This window comes from Citrus sinensis, chromosome 1, assembly GCF_022201045.2.
Source record: "Citrus sinensis cultivar Valencia sweet orange chromosome 1, DVS_A1.0, whole genome shotgun sequence".
Lineage (NCBI taxonomy): Eukaryota > Viridiplantae > Streptophyta > Magnoliopsida > Sapindales > Rutaceae > Citrus > Citrus sinensis.
In genome coordinates, this window is record NC_068556.1 from 21,153,311 (window position 1) to 21,169,443 (window position 16,133).

At 33.1% G+C, this 16,133-nt stretch overlaps 3 protein-coding genes across 3 annotated transcripts; 2 read left to right on the forward strand and 1 right to left on the reverse strand.

Moving 5' to 3' along the window:
• Nucleotides 1-4,627: 4,627 nt before the first annotated feature.
• LOC102611425 (hypothetical protein) lies at nt 4,628-5,364 on the forward strand. The gene has a single exon (XM_006489350.4). The coding sequence runs from the start codon at nt 4,874-4,876 to the stop codon at nt 5,219-5,221; it is 348 nt and encodes a 115-aa protein (XP_006489413.1). The 5' UTR covers nt 4,628-4,873; the 3' UTR covers nt 5,222-5,364.
• Nucleotides 5,365-10,893: 5,529 nt separating this feature from the next.
• LOC102613223 (uncharacterized) lies at nt 10,894-12,493 on the forward strand. Its single transcript, XM_006489527.4, has 3 exons — nt 10,894-11,608; nt 11,689-11,835; nt 11,942-12,493. Exons 1-3 carry the CDS (start codon nt 10,958-10,960, stop codon nt 12,227-12,229), a joined length of 1,086 nt encoding a protein of 361 aa, XP_006489590.2. The 5' UTR covers nt 10,894-10,957; the 3' UTR covers nt 12,230-12,493.
• A 185-nt stretch (nt 12,494-12,678) lies between these two features.
• LOC102611137 (pentatricopeptide repeat-containing protein At4g14820) lies at nt 12,679-15,202 on the reverse strand. Its single transcript, XM_006489349.4, has 2 exons — nt 14,469-15,202; nt 12,679-14,385 (listed from the first exon to the last, which is right to left on the reverse strand). The coding sequence occupies exons 1-2, from the start codon at nt 15,041-15,043 to the stop codon at nt 12,792-12,794; spliced, it is 2,169 nt and encodes a 722-aa protein (XP_006489412.2). The 5' UTR covers nt 15,044-15,202; the 3' UTR covers nt 12,679-12,791.
• Nucleotides 15,203-16,133: the final 931 nt, after the last annotated feature.

A 16,133-nucleotide genomic window follows, 5' to 3' on the forward strand; every position in this document is an offset into this window, starting at 1 on the left:
AGTTAAATAAAAAATTCTTTTACTAACCATCTTATTCTTGATAATGAATGATTTGCCGTAATGAATTAACATAATCCCTAACTTATTTCAATAAATAAAAATATGTTGCTACCTCAATTATTTGAATCGTCTAGTTGTATCAATAAAAAAATGTCTATATGCTAGTCTCTAACTAGCTACGCTATGAGTAATAGTACCTCTAGGGACATAATATTATCTCACAACATCTTCATCAATAGATTTTCTTGTCAAAGGAGAAGTAAGATTTTGTTTAATAAGGAGTACAAGTTTTTGTCATTCAAGCAAAAAAGTTTACACTAATAATTGATGAATAAAAAATTAAAAGAAACATAAGGATATATAAAAGATCATGTGCATTTGTGCAATAAATCAGTTTATTCTTTGTGTTGGGGACTTCATTAAAGTTTTAGTAATTGATGGATGGGCCAATTTTCTCGAGAGAAAATCTTTTAAAAGATCTTCTAAATCAAGAGTGAGTGGTGTAATTAAAAATAATGATATGTTTATAAAATTGATACATAATTTTTATATTATAAATAATGTATACGTCACTAATTAATAATTATCACGTGTTAGGTAATAATTGATTTTAAGGTTATTATTAGATGCAAAAATACTAGAATACATTAAAAATACTAGAATATATAAGAGGTAATACAATCAACTAATGTATGTATGATATATGTAATTAAATTTAATATAAGTATATAACTACCATTTATATGATAATTTTTCGAAATAAACACATCATGTCATAACATGATTTACTTATCGTATGATTGAGATAATATCTCTAATATATTTTAAAATTTCTCGATGAGATGTATCTCAACTTTATATACATATTATTACTTTTTATGTCATATCAAATGTTACAAATATATCTCAACTTAAGTCTGTCATTACTATGCAATAAATTAAGTTTGTTTTTGCAACCTCTTTGATTCATTAGTTCAAAGTTAATGTAACCATTATTAATTATATATGCTTAGTTAGTTGACTTCTCATAATTGTGCACGTTGAGTAGAAAGAATTCTTTTAATAAAGTACATTAGTAATTACACCAACTCAATAATTAACTTCATTTAAAGAATTAAGGCTAAACATACATTATGAGATCATTCTTGAGTGAAAGCTAATCACGTTGTTTGCTTTCTAAGAAAGAATGGTGCAGATACATCTATTCCCTTTGGTACTACATGTTGCAAGGGTGACAAGAAGTTGATTGCAACTAAAAATATTAATGTAATGGTTTAATAATTTTTCTCAAAATGGACAAAATATTAGAAAAAAGAATTTTAAAAAGTTTCAAAATATAATATGATCACGTAAATGTTGGGGGGGGGGTGTGTTTGTCTATATATATTTCAGATTTTATGAAGACAAAGGTTCACATATAATTATTAATTAGAAAATAGATTAATAATTGGCATATTAAATAAATTTTGTGAATTGAGTGAGCTTGAATTTATAGCATGACTACTTATATTCATCGACTCTTAGAAACTTTAAGTATCTTATTAGAGTAATATTACACATATTAGAACAGCTGCCTTTAGAGTATTTAAGACCCTAGATGAACATTTTTTTGAGGCACACTTTCAGTTAGTAACTTCAATACTTAAAGAAATATAAAACAGGTCAAAATTCATTAAAGATCCTAAAAAAATTTAAAAAACAAATTCTAAAAAATGGTCAAGAAGATATTTTATTACTTCTACTAGAATATTTAGAATAGTAGCACTTAGAAAGTTGAGATAATGAATTGATGATCAAATGATGACTATGAGCTTTGTATTTAAGAAACTAATTTTTTTTTTAAAGCAAGCCAATGAATGCAATAATTTTATTTAATAGAGAAGTGAGAAAGAAATTTTACTAAAAATCAAAAATAAAAATTCTAGCATTAAATAATTATTTTTTTTAGGAAACTAAAAATGTAAAAAAATGATAATTTTTTTTGTTTGAAAGACTAATAATAAATAAATAAATTAAGGGTTAGATAAAATTATTAATTATATCTTCAGCATTGAGGTTATAAAATATATATTTTGTATAGAAAAATGAATATTAATTACAGGATAATTATTGATTAGAGAGCTATCTAAAAATAGGCTTAATTTCTACTATAGGTAACTTCAAAAAATTCATTACTTAAGAGTATTGAAAATACTCAAAAAACAAGACTTTCCTAAAATATATGCCTTAGGCAACCACCTTATTCACTTATTGCTTATACTATTATACTTAAAGACACTCTTATAGAATGACTTATAATAATTATTGTATCATCTCTTTCAAGAAACTTTTATGAACGAAAATTATCAAGTATGTTTATGTGCTTTTAATATATGGACATAAGCAATTGTAAGTGACTAATTGATAACGATAAAAAAAAATTACAAACTCTAATGCACTGCAAAGGGACAAAAAATCCCATTGCAGTTTGTTATTCTTTAGCATTAGTATTAGATAATTCCATCATGTACATTGCAAAGAAATTGATATTACATATTCTCAAATTTATCTCAAAGGATTCATTCTAGATGCAATGGTGCATTAGGGTTTGACTATGGTACTCATGGGATACCATACCTCATCCTTGTAGAGTTGGACCCTTAAAAAAAAATTGTGAAAAATCATCTATCATCATTTGAGATAACTCTTTCAAGATAAGTTTTCAGATATTCACTGTTATTGTTTAAAAAAATGAAGACTTGGCATGCCACCTTATTAAATTTTATATAAATCTTTTAGGATAAGTTTTGAGATATTTGGTATTATTATTCAAAAGATTGCGGATTTTTATTGACCTTTGTGTTCTTACAGTTTCCTTCCACTCATGTCCAAATAATGCAGTTACCAAATCTTAACTCAGATTAGCAAAAAAGCAGCCAATGCTATTCGGACACCTGGCCTAATTAGAGAAGTTTGATATAAATTTAAGTCATCAAGACTAGTAACTACAGATTACAGTGAAGTGAAAGCAACCCTGTGTATCTGGAAGACTGGGATGAAAGTAGCCCTCAACCAACCACGATCATCTTTTTCTGTATCATTCTTCAATAATAGATAGCTTCCCTTTTCATGAATGATGCTAAGACAATATCAGTATCACGTCATGAGAAAAGAAAATAAACAACCATTTTTTTATTTTATTTTAGAAAACGATTGCAGATTAAAAATAGAACAATGCTTTGTTCATGGTGATTTATTTATTAATTTTTTTTCATTTAATTATACAAAAATTTTGATGCATTTGGCTAAAACAACATGCAGCACATACGTGCAAAATTTGACTACAGAACATGAACATACCTTCTCCATTGAAAAAAAAACATGTTTAGTCGTTTAAATCAGGCCAAAAAGTTGTTAAAATTATTGCAAAACACCTTGAAAGCAAGTTCCATATACTATATCCTTGTTGTCAATTTCACTTGTTTTGTCACGTTCGAGTGCTATCAAAGTGTCAAGTGTCCATGTCCACGACTTGTGGGGCAAAAAAATGCTTGTTTTTTCCCATGTAATCAAGCCTTAACTAGATGGAACCATATATTAGCAGCAGCAATTAATTGAGGGGAATACAAATTTTTAGATAGATTTTAACAAATTGCTTAAGACGCCGTTAATAACTATTACATGAAGCAGAAAGCCAGAAAGCACAAAGAGATGATTAAGATTATAACTCTTGCAATTTGATTTAAGAGTAAAACTAAGTAAACATAGCATTATTGATTAATAAAATAGGCAAGCTCAAATATTAATTACATTAAAATCTTAATAATTCAAAATAAAAATAACAAAATAAACAACATTTAAACTAGATAATTAAATGAAAAGATAAAATGACATAAACGTTTATAAAATAACCAAAATGATATATATATATATATATAATTGGCCAAAATCTAAAGCAACTCATGGAAAAAGCACAAGTTTTCTAGATTTCGTTAAGAACTTCAAAACGATATATTAACAATAAAAAAAATTTAACATTGCACGTAAAATTTGGCCATGAATTCGAACTACACTACATGTGACATGTCCTACTACATCATAACCCAATTTCGGCGATATATCGGAACTATGCTATGTATCCTACATCATAGCCCATTGCAAATTTACAGCCATCCGATTAATTATAGGCTGTTGAACCACCCAAGTCTGCTAGGTCAAGAAAGTGTGACAATGATGTTGACTTATTTGCGATTGGAGGTTGATCCACAACATAAAAGTTTAATATATAGATCAATTAATTATTAACATGCACAAAGAATAAGAATAAGCAAGCAAACAAAGCCAAAACTAAAAGCTCCAACTAGAATAACTCAAGCCTGCAGCCATAGCTAATAAGTTTAGCCAAGACTAGCTAGCCAAATTTTTCTCCCACTATACCAACCGAAAGTAACTGTCAATCAAATAAATAAACTACCATAAAATAAGAACAAAACAATACGAATGATAAATGAAAAAAGGGATTTTAAAATTAAAAAATAAAAAAATAAAAAAAAAACCCAAAAAACAAATTGAGTTAATTGGTTTTAAATACTAGAAAGGGACAGGGTTTTGAGGCCCCCCAACAGACCAGCATTGTCTCAAATTCCACTGCCCTATGTCCCTTAGAACATGGAGTAAATTATGGCATTTGCTCCATTCTAAGTCCAAGCCACCCATAAAAGCTCTTGTGCAACACCAAACGCAACACTTTGTTTCTTTTTCCAACAAAGTCCATCAAAAATCCCAAGTGATCAAATTTCATCAACAAACTCAGAAACAAAAGAAACCCACTTTTCATTCACGCGCATATATAAAAACCCAGAACTTTGTTCTAAGAGAAAAATAATAATAATAAATGGAGATTGAGTCAGTGCAGTGTGAGTGTTGTGGACTGAAAGAAGATTGCACACAAGATTACATAAGTGAAGTGAAGGGGAAATTTGATGGGAAATGGCTATGTGGGTTGTGTTCAGAAGCTGTAAGAGATGAAGTTAATAGAGGGAATAAAAAGCCATTTGCTACCAGTGTGGAAGAAGCTGTGATGGCTCACATGTCATTTTGTGGTAAATCCAAATCAAATCCTGCGGTTCGAGTAGCCGATGGTATGAGACAGATGCTAAGAAGAAGATCAGGTGACTTGTCTTCAACACCGCCATCTACTTCTAAGAAGTATGCAAGATCAGCAAGCACTAAACTGTATTGATATATATTTCCAACGAGAGGCTGAGCTTTTTAATAAAAATGAATAGCTATATAGCTCTTAGCCTTTGATGGCTACCTAAGCTTTTAACTTCTCATTGTACAGGGGATGTTATATCGAGCTTTAATCTTCTTTTGCCATCATCAGTGCGCGATGTTCTCTTATTTTCTTGCTTCATACAAAAAAAAAAAAAAAGTTCTTCAGAGAAAAGAAAAATCTTGATTTTACCCAAAAACTAATTGAAATTTTCTGCTCTCCTAAAATTTTTCTCTCTAAAGACATTTTAATTTTTAGTCCTTTTTCTTTGTTCCTTTTTCCTCTTTTTTCAGCATGTCTGATCAGCTGTTGACATTGATATGTTAATCATTCAAGATCATTATGGTTAACGCTGCCGGCTTCTGTTATAGAAGCTATTTTTCCTTAGCTGGGGGGTTCCAGTTAATTGGTTTCAAGATCAAGAAAAATCAAGAACAAATTAAATCTGGACTTTTTTTTTTTCCATATTAAAAGACACAAGTATCGGTCAACTTCCCATTCCAATAGACAGGACTAATCGACATTTTTTCATACACAAGCATCAATTATTATAAGCTATAATATGATTTCTTTTCCCACTGCGAGTAGTGGTTGAGAAAGCATATTTTAATATAAAGTGCTTGTGTCATCATGTGCATTAAATTTCCATATTAATGATCCATATTATTACCTTTGTGGGATCACTGAAAGGCCATTGGCTTTTTGGTCCTTCAGTTGCAATCCAGAATGCGAGCAAAGCAAACGAAATGAGTTGATGAAAAAGTCGATCCCCACATTCAAACTTTGATATAGTTGTAAGACTAGTTGCAGTTACCGGTGATCAAGTTCCTAATGCGATTACTCAAAAAATTATAAATTAAGTACCAATTTCGCAGGTCAACATTTGCTTAATTATCTGGTAATTGACTGTCATTTTCTTGGTATATCGCGTCTATTTGGCCGTAGATGAACTTGCCAGGGCTTTGGGAATCAGATTCTGAGATTATACACGTGGGGCTTGTAATTAAAGGCATTTTCCAGCAGAGTATTTAGAGTTTGAAGTTTTCAAGTGTAATTATTCATCAGATGCCTTGTGCTAAAAGAACTAAGTGTCGTCACAGCCTCTTTTGAAGATTCTACGAATTATGTGCTGTTTAATTTTGACACCCTTAATAGATTAAATCAGCACAAGGGGATGAGATTCTTCAATGCTTGTGATGGTACAAAATACTTCGTAGTTTTTTTTTTCTCCTAAAATATATAACTTTAATTTGTCAACCAAAGGAATTTAGTGAACACGAATAAGACCGCCGAGTTCTTTTAGCAGAGTTGAATGCTTTGCCTAGTGGGGAATCATAATGAGTACTAAAACTTGTCAAAAAAGTTGCATTATGAGGGTATGATGTTGATGGTATTGCATTATTATAGAGCTGGATTAAAGAATCCGAAATGCAGCATTTTGTACAATAAAGTTGCTTCAAGTGTTTGGAGACTAATCTGAAAATAATGATAACAATAATAAGCAAGGGAATGTGTGTTAACATGAGTTTAAAAAACGAAATACAAAATGGAAAAGAAGATAATTCAAGTCATAAATTTTGAGATTGGACATTGGGATGGGGAAAGGATGGCCAATGGCTCCCCTCTTACCCTCAATGTGATTTGTTCACTTGTTACAGTGAAGATACATTTGAAACTTATAGTTTTGACTTAGTAATTAATGCTTTTATATATGTGTGTGTGTGAAATTTACTAAGTAGTTCAATTCAATTTATAGAGGAATTAGTCCCTAAAACTCTTAATTTTGCCCCATTTAAAACAGGAGAAAAAATTTTGGGAGATAGATCATGCCAAGTGGTAGGCTTAACCAATAATGTTGTGTTATATGATAAAATAGTGGGTCTTAAAATGAGACGAACATTGAATCTTACCATGAAACCCACCTAATATCATGTTCAGATACAAATTTATTGGAGCATACATTTATAATTCAGCATTTGTACAATAAAGTTGCTTCAACTGTTTGGAGACTAATATGAAAACAATGATAATAATAATAAGCAAGGGGATGTGTGTTGACATGAGCTTAAAAAACGAAATACTAAAACGAAAAGAAGATAATTCAATTCATAAATTTGGAGATTGGATATTGGATGGGGAAAGGATGGCCAATGGCTCCCCTCTTACTCTCAATGTGATTTGTTCACTTGTTACGGTGAAGATACATTTGAAACTTATAATTTTAAGTAATGCTTTTATATATGTGTGTGTGTGTGAAATTTACTAAGTAGTTCAATTCAATTTATAGAGGAATGAGTCCCTAAAATTCTTAATTTTGCCCCTTTTTAAAACGAGAGAAAAATTTTTGGGAGATAAATCATGCCGAGTGGTAGGCTTAACCAATGATGTTGTGTTATATGATAAAATAGTGGGTTTTAAAATGAGACGAACATTGAATCATACCATGAAACCCGCCTAATATCATGTTCAGATACAAATTTATTGGAGCATGCATTTATAAAAGGGGCAAAAATAGGTTGCAACATGGGTTTGGTATCCCTTTCTTTTGTCTTTTTCAAGGTTAATTACAATGGAGTCCTGTTATTTGTTATAAAAACAAAAAAAGCTAAAAACTTTTAAATTTTTACACATTAGTCTTGCACCAAAAAATTTTCAATTGCATTAATGCTTTTGGAAGCCACGATTTATTTCAGAAGCACTTATAAATTCAAGCACTTACTCTCTTTATACACAAACACCAGTAAATTAAAAGAAAAGTTTTTTGAGTTGTGTGATTGAATTTGAGGCGCAATAACTTTAATAAGAAATAAAGGTAACTGCATGCCTTCTTTCATGCTTTATAAAACTCCTAATATGATAACCTGTTTATGACATGATTAATTAATTATTCAATTAATTACACTAATTGACTTACATTTTAATTGATAGATATGTGTTGAATTGTCATCTCTATTGTTGTGCATGTGCGATGTTAGCAGGAGAGAAGAAAGAATAGAAAATACTTATTTTTAGTTTATTTCTACTAAGGAAATACTTAAATTATTTTCAAATAGAGTAATGATTTAGATTTTTTTTTTATCCTTCTCTTAGTTAAGTTAATGAAAGATCTCAACCGTATGGATGTCTGTTAATGACTATTTAAACTGTTGGGGTGGAGTAACAAATATCAATTTATTTAAGTGAACAATTAAATTTATTCTTTCTATTTAAGGATAAAAACCCAACCAAAAATTATTTTACAAATTCATAAACTAACACTTATATTATTATTAGTAAATTAACATATTTTTACTACATAATTAAATAATTGATAGTATGTTAAATAAATCTTACGTTACAAAAAATAATAAAACATTAACTACATAGAATATCGAATTAAATTTATTTCTGTATTTTGTACATTCCATTTACTTGAGATAGTAAAATCCCTTGTGTTGGGAAAAAAAAGTTATGGGGTTTGAACCTTAGTCACATGGGTGAGAGGAAATTGGTTGCCGTTATGTTAAATAAAAAAAATTATATTTATATTTATCATTAATTATGGTTAGTAAATGATATACATAGTTTAACTATATAATAAATTAGTTAATTTGCTAATTAATAAGTAAATTTATTAATTTAAATAGATATTAATAAATGTAAGAACAAGTCATTTAATTGGAAACCTAGTTCAATAGTGTTAAAAAATTAGAATATTATGGACTTATATGTCATAATTTTAAAATTATTAATTTTTCTTATTTTGTATGAACAAGAGGGACTTTTAATGTTAATAACCTAAAATCACATCTAAGCTATTGTACAACTCTTGGGTTACATATAATATTGAATTTGCAAAAGACAAAAAATGGAACACCAAACCTCCGGGGTAACATAGCAGGACCCTTATAAAAGATGTGTTAACTAATTGAAGATGACCAAAATGCCCTTATTTTGGAAAATTGGAAGAATATCGAGTTTGAAGAACCAGACCATAGGGCCTAAAAGCCCAGAATATGTCTCAATTCTATTTCAGTTCATTCATAATGTAATAAAGAAGATTTTTTCCCTCACACTTTCCATTCATTTTCCCTTCAACCAAACGAACAAGAACTAAGCTATACACTAAAAGAGAATAGTGAAGAATCATCCATCATAATTCAATTTTTTTTTTCCGACGAAATTAAGTTATTCAAATTTAATGTACAAGCATTGTAAGTTCACAAATTTTGGACGAAATTAAAGCGGAGGCTAATTCAGTCATTTTGCGCTTTTAGCTTACCGGTAACTCCTCCAAAAGAGAATAAAATCAGGGTTATTTTTCGCCACCCTCCATAAGAATCGACAAATATTACCGTACACCTTAATTTTTCAACAATTATCACCGCGCACCCATTCCGTTAGAAATCACCGTTAACTTTATCGGTTTTGACAGATATTTGCTAAAATTACCACACTGCCCTCTATACAAATTGAATTGACTGGGACTCTGGGACTACTAAATAACCCATACATTTATAAAATGTAAAACAAAAATGATGAAATACAGACCGAAAATAATTACAATAAATTAAGTTTTTTTTTAAGAAATTAAACTAAAACTAAAATTAATTGGAATTATCATATCTACAACCAAAGCCCAGAGTCCAACTTTTTTGCTCCAACATCGTCACATTTCCCACTTCCCTTTCACGAGCCGATGCAGAGAAATCAAGCAAGTCATTCGTTATTACCAAGATTTGAGTGAGACCCAATTGATCACAATCAGAGATCTTCTCATAGTCATGCTTACTCTCAAATCCCAAGCTCCTGCGCAGAGGAAATCAATCATGGCTACTACTCTTTCTTTCTTCTTCTATTTCTTCAAACTTTCACCCCTTTGCAAACACAAGCATCTTGAGAGAAAAAAATCTTTGAAGTAAAAAAAAAAAATTCACTATATCCCGAATATTTACTTTGAAAGCACCACAGACAACATAAACTTCCAATTTCTATGCACAATCAAAATAATTTATATATCAAACAAATTATAAAATACTCAAACCTAAAATTAGTAAACAATAACATAGAAACCCCAAAAATTCAGGGTTGTGATTTTGCAGTTGCTAGTCGCCATTGACGATGCCGCGTCAGTCAGCAGCAAGCCATGACTCTGCGAATTGCTAGAAGCCTCCAGATCTCGCATCACGCTCTTGTCGCTTGTTTCCACCCAGAAATGAGCATTAGCTATGGCAGTGCATTTGGTTATGTGACCCTTGTGACGTCGATGGAAGGGAAAAGCAAACAGCCCTTGCTGGGGAGCGTAAATGGAAAATGGAAGAAATAAGCGCTTGTTGTGGAGTGTGAATAGAGGAGAGACGAAGATGGAGCGTGAATGGCGTTGTGGTGAAGGAAGGAAAAAATCAAATTTTTTTCTTTCATTTTCCTTTATTCATCCCTACAATTTTACTATACTATCCTTGTAGCAATTAAGTTAACAGTGATTTCTAACAGAATGGGTGTGCAGTAATAGTTGTTGGAAACATTAGGGTGCATGGTAATATTTGTTGATTCTTATGGGGGGTGGCGAAAAATAACCCATAAAATCCTCAACTGACCTCTTACCACTTGACCGTTGGATTTTCAAATTTTAAAACCCTTATTGCTCTGAACATAGAGCCCCAACTAAAATACTAATTTCATTTCATCAAAACAACAAATCTACACAAAATTCAAAAGAGAACCATGAAATCACTAACACCATCATCTTCAGTGAAGTCAAGCGCCACCATCACCACCATGGACGAGAATCAAAGCGAAGCCCGAGACAGCTGCTACTACCCAGGATGCAAAAAAGATGCAAATTGCAACTGTGAAATTTGCATAGCCAGTATCAATGCCACTCTCGATCTTATGCCATTCAGTGTACAAAAAAGCTCACTCACAAAGCTCTCCGCCTCTCGTGGCCCTAATAACGTCAAAAGCACTCCAGTCTCCTTCGAGGCCTCAGTTGTGTCAACGCCCAGATCGAGTTCTTGCAAGATAATGGAGTCCCCTGTTTTGAAATCAACTGCAAGAGTGAATGTGAAAGTGAATTTGAAGGAGATGGAGAAGAAAGAGACTCATAATGGTTTTGGTTTTTTGGTTGTTTTTTCGAAGTTGGTTTTGGTTTTTAGCTTGTTTTTTGCTGTGGAATTTGGAGTTTCTTGGACGATTTCTGGGGCTTTGAAGCCAGATTTGTCGTCAGATATTGTGAGGAATCTTGGTGAAAGATCTTACTTTGTGCTTGATTTGAATGGGAGATTGAGGTTTTTGCAGAATGAGTTGAGGGGTCTTGTTGCTCATGGCAAGATCTTTAATTGCAGCTGTACGGATTCCAAATGGGAAATTAATCAGGTACTACCTGATTCTCTTTTCGTTATTATTTCTTTGTCCAAACGGGCTATTAACTGCAAACAATTTTGATTTGATCTTAGGATGGTCTATTGAATTCGCGTTGTGTGTTGTATAAATCTGCAATGGAGGAGGTGAGCATATGGGGGTGGCCTCTGCAGACAGCAGGATTGCTCACAACTGGATTTTCTTCTCGATTGTTCACTATCTTATCTGGGAGAGTGACTGAGGTAATAATCTGATCTGTAAAGAAACGTATTTGTAAAATGACATTGAATGCTATTTTTGTTATCTGTCTCGATGTTAATTTATGTTTCATTTTATGGGGCTTCAAAGTGGTCCAATGGGAAGGCTGGATATTCAATTCGAAAGGAAAACACTTCATGGGTGCACAAGAAATGGGGTGCCTCTGTCATGCAACTGGATCCTAATACATGGATTCTGGAGTATCGCCGGAACTCAATATTGGAGAACACAAGATTGTTTTCAACAGCACTCGATTTCTTGAAGCACAGGATGTCAGGAGCGGTAAGCCGGGTGAATGAGGAGTTATGGCTGTTTTCTAATTTTCAAAGCCAATACAGGGCATTCATGGCAAAAAAGCATATCCAGATACCAACTTAAAGAAGATGAGGTCTGTTCTGCATTGTCTTCCACCAACAAATATTCAGTTTCTCATCTCTTGTGAGAAGTTTATGACTTTTCTGTTCTTCCATTTCTGTTTGGCGTATTGGAAATCATTCAAAGGAATTTTCATTTAGTTTTCTTATATGTAGTTGTAGGAAGTAGAAGCTTTAGGCAGAAACAAGATTCTGATGTCCCGTATTTCGATGTTCAAAACTTAAATTGTATATGGTGAAACTAATGGAATATTGCAAATTACCTCTACATACAAGAAACTGATTTTGATTATTTTACATTTGGTAGAAAATGCGCTTATTCTCTGTTGGTGCCGCCTGCTTGTTGTTCCAGTGTTCACCATTTAATTAAGAATAGCTCCAAGAGCGTAACCTAGGACCCTAGTATATGAAAATTTTCATAACCACAGGGGGAAAGTTTGTCAGATGTTGAGCTTTTGAAAAGATCAGTAATAACCTATTAACCTTTGCCACTCAGGTGGAATATGCTTAGTGAATGTTTACATGTTTCACAGTTATGACATGAGTTCCAATTTGTTTAAAAAAGGTCACCAATAATCTTTGCAAGAACACACACCATCTTTGTAATGGTGAAACCTGGTTCTATCTCGGATGACAATCTCCCTCGCATAAACCTTGGAAACCAGTTTTATAAAGTTATGGCAGTCCTCACAAACCCTGAGATTCTTTACTATGCGAATGCATGAATCTTTTTTGGAACTGATCAGCCCATAACAAAGTGCCAACTTCTCACTGTGCCATAGAATCACTTCCCTCTTTTCTTCATCCTCTAAATCAACCAGAGCACTATGGATATCAGGAACATAGCCAGCCGGCTTCAACTCACTAATCACCTCATTTAGCTTCTCATAGATCTGATCTGTTTGTTTATGACTTCTATCTGCTGTCAGAAACTCGTACACTTCATTGTTCATTTCTATTCTACTGCATGCTCTCTCTTTAAGTATACCTCTTTCCTTCATTGATTTCCTTAACTCCCCAACATCTTGCCACCTTTTGTCTTTTGCATAAATGTTTGATAATAGCACAAGAGCACCATCGTGATCTGGATCTAGCTGGAGAAGCTGTTTGGCAGCAAACTCAGCTAATTCAATCTCACCATGAACCCGGCAAGCTGCCATCAGTGATCCCCAAATGACAACATTTGGTGCAAAAGGCATCGTCTCTACAAGCTCAAGAGCTTCTCTCAAGAGATTAGCTCGGCCAAAGAGGTCTACCATGCAACCATAGTGCTCATATTTGGGAGGAATGTTGTACTCATTAGTCATTGATGCAAAGATTTCCCGCCCCTCATCAACTAGCCCTGCATGACTACAAGCATAAAGCACACCAATAAATGTAACCCCATTGGGATCAATACTTTCATCTTTCATTTTGTTGAAGAAGATTAGCGCATTCCTAGCATCCCCGTGTATCGCAAAGGCATTGATCATACTTGTCCAGGATATCACATTTCTTCTTCTCATCCTCTCAAATACCTCTCGTGCACTTTCCAAACTCCCACATTTTGCATACATATCAATGATCGCATTGTTGACACGCAAATCTCCTCCGAACGCATTTTTATCAATGTATAAATGAATCCTTTGTGCTTGATCCAACACCCCAAGATGAGCACAGGCTGAGATAACACTGAGCATAGTAACCTTATCAGGTTTCATTCCACAGACTTGCATTTCGTTAAACAACTTAAGAGCTTCTTGAGGATGATTATTCTCAGCATAACCAGAAATCATTGCGCTCCAGCAGATCAAGTCCTTTTCAACCATCTGGTCAAAAATCAAGCGAGCATCTTCAACCTGTCCAGCCCTCGAATACCCGGAAACCATAGCAGTTGACACAACTAAATTTTTCAGCAACACTTTATCAAACAATCCTTTTGCCATATCCATGCAACCACAATTCGCGTACATAGTAATAAGTGTACTTTGCAAATGGGCATCTAGAGCAACATTATTATCAATAATAAATTCATGCACTGCTTCCCCATAACTTAAATTCCCAGCACGGCTACATGCAGATAAAATCTTTGAAAGAACCATCTCATCTGGCTCCACATTCGACATCTTCATTTCTTCAAAAAGATTCAAAACTTCATCAAAAAGGCCATTCTGAAAATACCTGCTTGTAATTTTCAATCAGAACAACATTGCAAAAGGACAAACAATACTAAAAACACAAACACATCAAAAAAATAAACATACCCATCAATCATTACACTCCACGGAACAATATCTCTATAAGACATTTTATCAAACATCAACCGCGCATCGAGAATCTTCCCACAAGCACCATACATACCAACTAGACCCGTCTGCACAAACGGGTCCGAACCAAATCCCAACTTAGTCCCAAGCCCATGAACCTGCATCCCTTCGAGCAATCCCTCAGCCCGTGCAATGGCCTTCAAAATTGGAGGGAAACTGAACCGGTCAATAGTCAATCCCTCATTCAACATTTTCAGAAACACCTTGAGTGCATGTTTTGGACGGTGACTCCATGATATCGCGCGTATAAATTTGTTGGAGACGCGAGATGGGGGAGCGGGGATTTGGGAGAATATCGACAAGGCGTAGTAGAGGGATGAAGGAGTAGTGGTAGGGAGTGAGAATGAAGTGAGCAGAAGTTTAAGGAGAAGGGAATTTTGGGAGTGGTGAGAGTGTGAGAGTTTGAGGATTTGGGCGTGGGTTTGTTTCATGTGAGTGAGGCTGGAGCAAGAGGAGATGGCGGTGCTGGTGGGGAGAGTGAGTGGTTTTGTGGGCTGGCTGAGAGTGGACATCGCACTTTCGGGACTTCAGAAATCAGAAGTGGAATTTGGGGGGAAAGTTTGTTGGTCGTTGATGTTCGTTGGTACTTGCAACTGAGATGGATTTTGAATGAAATTACGTAGGATTTGGACCTTAACAAATATTTTTTTTCAATGGCTACCTTTTTGGAGCTGTGCTCTAAGATACAATACAAATAGAAATCACAGCCACACATAAAATGATAAATAATAAAAAATATGTTATAATTTTGATCATATAATTATAAAAGCATACTTTATCTTAGAGCGATTCTGGATATATATTTTTATAATAGAGTTATTTGCACCCCTCAAAATATCTTACAGCGCTGCTATTTGCCCCGGATCAAACTCCGAATATTTCAAAAACGACGCCGTTTTAAGATTTTTTTTTTCAATCGAAAGCTCTATCTACACAGTACCAAGGATAACTTCTACTTTCTCTTAACTGTTATCTCTCTTTCTTCTCAAATACGCTCTTAACTATTATCTTCCTTATAGGCAAACGATTAAGCTTCTTTTAAATTTTGAAAATTCTTATTTACCAAGCAACATTTTAAGAAACAGAGTACCACCAACTCAATTAGAACCAGCTTATCAAACCACTATAACCCATGTTGCATATTTCTTTGTACATATTTCTAAGCATGCCAGCTTCTTCATCCATGGGCTGATCAAGCTTCTAGTCGAAGACCCATATGCTGCCCTTGTTAGTCTCACTGTCTTCATCAATCTCCACTCTAGCAACCATTCTCAATCTCAAACTCGGCTTCAAATGATTGTTTATAGATTAAACCCACAAAACATTTCCAGATTACCCCCACTTTCAAAATCCTAAAACTAAAGCAACTTGAAATAGGAAGAAATAACTTATAACTCAATTTTAAAATTTGATCTTTATTTGAAATTCATACTCCAACTAAAAAATGAAAAACCCAGAAAATAATTAAATTGAAAAATTAAGACAAAACTCTAATCAATTTAAGACAAAACAGAGAGAAAAATCTAAATAATAAAAAAGTTAAAAAACTTATTCTAATTTGACTTACAGCCAGAGTAACGAATTGATGCTCACCAAAAAATT